The sequence below is a fragment of the Kryptolebias marmoratus genome, linkage group LG13 (assembly GCF_001649575.2).
Source record: "Kryptolebias marmoratus isolate JLee-2015 linkage group LG13, ASM164957v2, whole genome shotgun sequence".
Lineage (NCBI taxonomy): Eukaryota > Metazoa > Chordata > Actinopteri > Cyprinodontiformes > Rivulidae > Kryptolebias > Kryptolebias marmoratus.
The window spans coordinates 15,962,989-15,970,740 of NC_051442.1; the positions used below are offsets into that span (position 1 = coordinate 15,962,989).

At 45.5% G+C, this 7,752-nt stretch overlaps 1 protein-coding gene across 1 annotated transcript; it reads left to right on the forward strand.

The window, feature by feature from the left end:
- Positions 1-1,132: 1,132 nt before the first annotated feature.
- On the forward strand, positions 1,133-4,746 carry LOC108247423. Its single transcript, XM_025010435.2, has one exon. It carries the CDS (start codon positions 1,133-1,135, stop codon positions 3,398-3,400), a length of 2,268 nt encoding a protein of 755 aa, XP_024866203.1. The 3' UTR covers positions 3,401-4,746.
- The last annotated feature ends 3,006 nt before the right edge of the window (positions 4,747-7,752 follow it).

A 7,752-nucleotide genomic window follows, 5' to 3' on the forward strand; every position in this document is an offset into this window, starting at 1 on the left:
CAGAGGTGAAGCTCGGCTCGCTGCTGCCGCACCTCGCGTTTCACCCTCATATTTGAACAGGAAATATGCAATTTAAGCGATTTTGACTATAAAAATGCGATTTGGACCATAAAAATGTTCGAAAATTACTCATAGATAAAGATCAGTGGACAAATATTAATATTCATTTTATGTTACGATTTTTTTTTTCTTGTCATGATGACAGGGGAGGCTCTGCCTCACCTGCCTCCTCTGACCGCACGTCCCTGGTCGAAACGATAATGTGATGCACTTATTTGCACACGCGTGCAAAATGCATGACTGCGTGTCATGTCTCCAGGTGAATGACAGAGCAGTGAGTCACCCCCTAACATGCAACAATGCAGCAAATTCAGCTTTGAATCTTTCATAAACACTAGGTAAGATGGCGCGAGAGACAGCCGCTGATGTTTACTGAAATGTACAGTGACATGGACGAAGACAAAAACCAGTTTCTGCTCGGAAGAAGTCTCATCAAATGCCTCAAATGTTGTCGATAAATGGACAACATGTTGATTTTGTTCTACAGCCCCTTGTTTCGATAATGATGTATAAATAATCTTGATTTTTTTTTCCCATGTTTTTCTGCAGCTTAATTTGAAGCAAATTTGCCTTCATTCCTGGATTAGTTCAGATAAAATCTGTTTCTGTGACATCCAAGTTCCCACTGGTCCGTTCTGTTCACTCGCAACAATTTTGTTGAATTAACTTAGAAGCGTGAACAGAAAAGTTTAAAGTAGGAAACTGAATTTCTTATTTTATGTTACAGCTTATTTTATTGCCACAAAGCTGCAGCTCACCAGACGAGCTGCTGTTCTTAAAAGGAGAGTTCAGATCTTATAAAGTGGGAAAAGATTATTAACAGTTTACATTTTTCCTGTTATAGAAAACTTTTTGGACAACCTGTTTGAAGAAATATGGATAGAAACTATGATAAATCTACAAAGGTGAAAAACTTTAAAGTAGCCAGTTTAATGAAAAACGTCTTTCAGGATGAGGATGCCGACTTTGATCTTTACTGAGGGAAAGAATCTCTTGTACACTGGAAGAGGAACTGTTAGCTCGTGTGTTTTTATCTTTTTCTGGTCTCTAATCTGTTTCATAGGTGAGGACTATGGATCCTAAAACAGAGAAGAGGTTCCACAACCTGACCCTCGAGCAGGTCCAGGCTCTCGACCAAGTCCTGACGGAGGTGATCCCGATCCACGGGCGGGGAAACTTTCCCACGCTGCAGGTGAGAGCGAAGGACATCATCCGAGTGGTGAAGGACCGGCTGACGGAAAGAGACATCCAGGTGAGAGACATCCGCCTGAACGGAGCGACTGCCAGCCACGTCCTGGTGAGAGATAACGGCCTGGGCTACAGGGACTTAGACATCATCTTTGGAGTGGAGCTGCCCAGGCAGGAGGACTTCCAGGTGATTAAGGAGGTGGTGCTGGGCAGCCTACGAGACCTCCTCCCCTGCGGGGTCAACAAGCGCAAGATCACCTGCCTCACGATGAAGGAGGCGTACGTGCAGAAGATGGTGAAGGTCTTCAACGAGCACGACCGCTGGAGCCTGATCTCGCTGTCCAACAGCAGAGCGAAAACAGTGGGGCTCAGGTTCGTCAGCTCCCTTCGGAGGCAGTTCGAGTTCAGCGTGGACTCCTTCCAGATCATCTTAGATCGCATGCTGGAGTTCTACTGGGAGACGGAAAGGAAACAGGGCGGAAAGACGGCGACGAATGCCGGGAACTTGTCTGAAAGGGACAACAACGAGGACGGCAACAAGGAGCAAGAACAATCGAGCAGTCCTAAGGAAAACGACGAGGGAAAGGATTCAACAGTCGGGGCAGATGCTCCACATCTGGATGAAGCTGCTGCTTTTGCTAAAGAGCTTCCACACGAAGAGGAGGGTGGAAAGCACGAGGCACAGCAGGTGTCCGAACCTGAAATAAATACTTTCCAGCAGGTGGAGGAAGATGTGGGTGGTATCGAGGATGTTCTGTCGGAGGAGGACATATCGGAAGTGTTTGAACTTTGTGAAGAAAGTGGGCAACAAAAGGAATCATTTAATCGTGATTATGCATCAGCGACCTCCCCGAAAACATTATTTAAAGATGCCGTGGATCCACTGATGACGCATGCGTGTCTAAAACTCCAAACTAAAGAAGAACTGCACGAGTCGGAGGCTGTATCCAGTACTGAAATGTCAGCTTCGCAGGAAGTAACCATTTGTGAAAAGAGTACGCACTTAGAAGTAGACATCAGCAGGACTGAAAATACCCCAGCTTTACAAGATTCACACTTTGAATTCTCCTTTCCTCCCCCAGCTAAAAAGACTTGCAGCACTTCACAAGACATCGTGCCGGAGTACTGCCCTTTGCCGAAGTTACAGAGAAAAATGTCTCGGAAGTTGATCAGCAAGCCTGAAAAATGGTCTCTGCTGACCGATGTGTCTGACCTCACAACGCAGCTCTTCGCACCCGTAGAAGTCATGAAACCCGTTCAGCCAGCTCATCCCACGCCGGAGGGTACGCAAGGGCATGGCTCAGACGTTTCATGCTCAAAATCCGAACCCCTCGAGGGTAGAGGCGCAACTACAGTTCCCCCTCACGGTCCATCTGGTACACCGCAGGAAGGCGAACGTACAGAACAAACTGTGAAGCCGAAACAGTCAAAGAAGCCTCTTGATTTAGAGACTCAGAGTCGAACATGTGCGACAAACACGACAAACGCGCCTGTAGGAGGCCTCACTTCTGAGCCTGTAGTCACCACCTCAGGCTGCTCTGGGTCGGGCTCATGGGTCACGGCGGAAGGGGAGCCCATCATCGCAGTCGAAGCGAAGTGCATGTATGGAGACTTTGACCAGGCGATGGACCACCTTCGTCGCCGCCTTATCGCCACCCACAATCCCGAGGAGATCCGAGGAGGGGGCCTGCTGAAGTACAGCGACCTGCTGGTGAGGAACTTCAGGCCGGCGAGCGAGACCGAGATCAAGTCCTTGGAACGCTACATGTGCTCCCGCTTCTTCATCGACTTCCCTGACGTGAACGAGCAGCAGCGAAAGATCGAGGCCTACCTGCAGTGCCACTTCGTCGGCAGCGAGGAGGCGAGCAAGTACGACTACCTGATGACCCTGCGGAGGGTGATAGACGAAAGCACGGTGTGCCTGATGGGGCACGAGAGGAGGCAGACCCTCAACATGATCACCGTCCTGGCCTTGAGGGTGCTGGGCGAGCAGAACGCCATCCCCAACACGTCAAACGTTACCTGCTTCTATCAGCCGGCGCCGTACATGGCAGAGCCCATTTACAACAGCTACTTCATCCCTCAGGCCCAGCCGCCGCTCGTCTACCACCCGTACCCCCTGCATGTCCACATGCAGACTGGACTGGTGTAGCCAAAGTGCTCCCGTGAAGGCACGCGGCCTGCTTTCAGCATGGTGCTCTGCAAACAGAGGCACGAATGGAAGTTTTATCGACAGCCAGGCAACCGCGGGGCGCAGTGTTCATGTTTTTAAATCCCTCCTGCTTCTAACGTCAAAGAAAACAAGAGGTCAGGACTGAGAGGAGCCCGGAGGCCAACACGCACCCTTTTCAATGTGACCACAAGAAAGGAAACACAAGGAGTCCAATTCTCAGAGGATTTGAGGGACTGCTCAGTTTCGGAGGGTTCTGTACTGACCGGCCTCCCGTGTAATGAGGTCAAGTCTTTACGGCTAAACTTCTCTAATTATAATCTGTCAAACACCCGTCCGCTAGAAAAAAAATCTTGGTTTGGACATAGTTCGAGCCGTGATTAAAAACCCGTCGATGTTTTTGTGAACCATTCGTCTCTGTGGGGTGAAGTTTAACATGTGACCCGCTGAAAATAAGACACCCGTTAACGTGGGGAGTAGATTAGATTGTGGTACTTCCATAATGTGCTAAATAATGTATTTGTGAACGTAAACGCCTCGTTTCAGACAGATCCGAGGTTTGATACTATTAGTGATCGTATAAGAATAACCACGCTGATAAAAGTGTTTAAGGTGGATACATAAAACTTAATCCTGATGATTTTTTACCTTTACACAGCTTTACAAAGGCATTTCTTGTACTTATTATATAGCTTTGTGTCAGCTTTCAGTCCATAGATCACCCTAAAAAACTAAATGTGAAACATTGTTCAAGAAACTATTTTTGTTTTGGGGGAAACAAATGCCGTAAGAGTGGGTTTAAAAGGACAACTGGATATAACTTTATTGTATTTCTGGATACCACTTGGAAGTCAGAGGTCATTTTTTTAAAGTGGACATTATATTAAATAGAACTTGTAGTAGTATGTGAGATCTTTTAAACATGAAACTGAATTTTCTGTAAGAACAACCTTGACAAACTGCTGGGCATGATTTCTGCCCACACTTCTTTCAAACGTCAGCAATAACAACTTAAATTGTGACTGTTTGGAGTATAAATAATTAAAACTGTCTTGGTTGATGCATTATATTCAGACAGGCCAAACATCTGTCTGAGAATACGTCCACAAAACCTGCAAAGAAATAGAGGTTTTCCCGCACACATTATGGTAAAGGAAAAGACACAATTTGTCCTCTTTATGAAGCTGTCCGGCTCATTGGTTCTGTTTTACAATTTCCCCAATAAGACATTGAGTTTCATTCTAGTCGGTTTTTAGTTACTTTATATTTTTGTTAGTCCAAATAACAACTGGACTTCTATTCTGTAGCTGAAGACGTTTCGCTTCTCATCCAAGGAGCTTTCTCAGTTCCAAAAAGCAGAGAGTGTGGAGTTCGAGTTTTTAAAGCTGAGATGTTCTGTAAACTAGATTAACATGCAGATTAAACTCACTCTCCTAACAACAGAGGCTCGTTAGGGTCCTTGTTAGCCTGACTCCCTGATGGGCCACTCTGGTCACATGAATGCAGGTCCTGATTGGAGTGAAACTGATTGGGGATCAGGCCTAAAGCTCCATTCTAGGTCTCTGAAAGCTGAAATCTGAGACCTCCTCCTCGGTTTAAAGTTGGTTTCTCTCTTTTGACATAGATGGCGTCCTTCACCCCCCTCTCAAACTATCTGTCTTCTCGGTCCACAGCATAAACATTTTCCCCTATCTTTGGGGTGTAGGTAAACAGCTGAGTCTTGTCCTGAGGAGCTGCTCTCCTGTGTTGAGCCATGCGTCTGTGGAGGAGCTGTTTGGTTTCTCCAGTATAAAGTTCTGGACATTCCTCGCTGCTCTAAACTGCAGACACAACTCCGCTCAGTTTGTGTTTGGCTGTTTTGTCCTTTGGGTGGACCAGTCTCTGTCTGAGAGTCCTGCTGGGTTTGAAATGTACCGGGATGTTGTGTTTTGAGAAAATCCTTCTGAGTTTCTCAGATACTCCAGCAACATAAGGGATGACAATGTTTTTCCGTCTGTTCTGTTCAGGGGTGTGTTTAGTAGATTTCCTCGCTTGACACTGGATACCCCACGGCACAAGCACGGCCCTGTCAGTAAAAACTGCCTTTATGTTTGAAATAAGTGGTGGAAAGACAGAGGTCCAGCAGGGAGCAGATCTGGTCTGGGGTGAAGGTGGTCCTGTTGTTGAAGTCCTGGTCTTGTAGGAGTCGTTTTCTGACGGTTTCCACTGCTTCTGATGTGGGTTTACAAAGAAAAGAGAGGACAGCCTGAACACTGAGGTCGACAGGAAACCAACCCACACAGATCAGTACCTTCTGTTTGACTTTCACCACCCACTGGAACACAAACTCTCTGTCATCAGAACTTTACAGCGTCGGGCTGAACGCGTCCCCACGAAGACAGAAGGGAAGGAAAAGGAACAAAAACACATCAAAAAAGCTCTCCAAATGTGTGGGTATCCTAACTGGGCTTTTGTCAAGTTGCAGCAGTATCATTAATCTGTGATACTGATAATTTCACAAAAACACAGATTTTTTTTTTTTTTTACCTCCCACAGATGAGATCCGCTCACTTTAGAGTAATCCAGGAAACACAAAAAAAAAACAACAAAAAAACTTATGTTCAAGCTAAAAAGGTGGATAGAAGGTAAATAAGGTTTGATTTTTTTTGAACCTTTAAATAAAAATCTAATGAGAACCAATTTTGTTTGTATGGATAGTTTGGTAAAAGGCAAAAAAAAAAAAAAAATTGTGTTTAATTGTCTGTTTTTTGAACGTATAGCTGAGTTCACCTGGGTTTTGACACTTTAAGATGAACTAACGTGTGGGAAAACACTTTGTGGAAGTACAAACTGGAGGTTTGAACCCAGCTCTTTGCTCAAAATGCAGAAAGCATGTTAAATGTTTCTATCTGACGTCCACAGGCCGAACAGACCCTGTGGGTTTTCTTATATTGGATGAAGTGAACGTAGGTGATGTGGGGTCTCTGCCTGCCAATGTGTGCAGGAAATGTTACTGCGTACTTTAATTATTTAAGCTATCAGTGCAGCCAATGGTCATGTCTCTCTGTCCCTGTGTGGTTTAGTGCATTGAGTGTTTTAAAAGACGATACGCTGAAGCCCAGGTTAGGACATGAAGCACAATGTAAATGAACTTCAATATTGTCGAGTCATGAAGGTGTTTGACATGCTTGTGATTATTCAAGTGCACCCTGAGAACAATAACACTGCGTGCGTCTGTCCCCCGGCGTAGCTCCAGAGTCGTATTTATCTCCTAAGGTTTGTTCTGTGACATCACGAAGCCGTGGTGGTGGTAAAAGAAACAGAAATATTTGTGCTCTGATATCTTGCTGGTCATGCTGTAGTGTCAATGTGATAATAAATGTAACAAAGCTGTCTCCATTTCTTGCTCTGAGATTTAATCCATGTTTTGTTTCTGTTTGGGATGCAAGGATAAACTTCAAACTTCATCGATTCGTCGTTACAGCTACTTTGGCCAAGTTTAAAGGGACAGTTCAGCCATTTTGAACTGATGCTTTGGATAATACCTATCAATTAAGCATGTCGAAAAAGGAAGAAGTCCTACAGGAGTCTGGCAAATGGTCAGAACGGGGCCTCATTTTTGCCATTTGTTTATTTTGTCGCCGTTTTCTCAGCCGAACAAAGTCTGCGTTGCTACACGAATGTAGCTGTGCCGAGGCTAAAAAAAGCCTTCTCCAAGTCCACCGGGGGCTGAGTAAACTTACCAACAAGACGCCCTGATCAGGCAGAACGATACTTTCAGCAGCTAATTTATCGTTCTTTCACACCAGTATGACATTGTTGAGCAAGGGTTCCTTTGTTTGCCTAAAAATGTTAGAAAAGAGGCCCGAGTCATTAGCCTGACTCCGGTCGGACTTCTTCCTCTGTCCACATGCTCCATTCTCTATGACTGATCATATCCTCTGTTTGGACAAATAGTTTAATACTGTCTGGACTGACAAGCTAATGGCTAGTCCAAAATCAAGACAGCCGCCGTCACCTTAAAGTAACTTCAGTCAATTTCACAGTTAATCACAGTTATAATCGTCCTGCAGGAAGTGTCCCGGGACATGTCCAGAGGAGGGACAGTGGGTAAATTGGTAGAAGGATGTTAGAGATGGAGCTGCCAGTAAAGAGACAGAGAGGAGACATATGGATGCAGTTAGAGAGGACATGGAGGACAGAGGACAGAGTTAGATGGAGGAGGACGACTCGCTGTGGAGACCCCTGAAAAGAGAGAAGTAGTGTCCTGGGCTGCACTGGAAGTGTTACAGCTAGCTGCTGCTGCCACTTGCTCCGGCAGATAAGCACAAAACTGTAACATCAAATAGACAGAA

What these genes read in the sequence shown, in the direction of transcription:
- LOC108247423 (XM_025010435.2), top strand. Translation starts at nt 1,133, where the DNA reads ATGGATCCTAAAACAGAGAAGAGGTTCCACAACCTGACCCTCGAGCAG.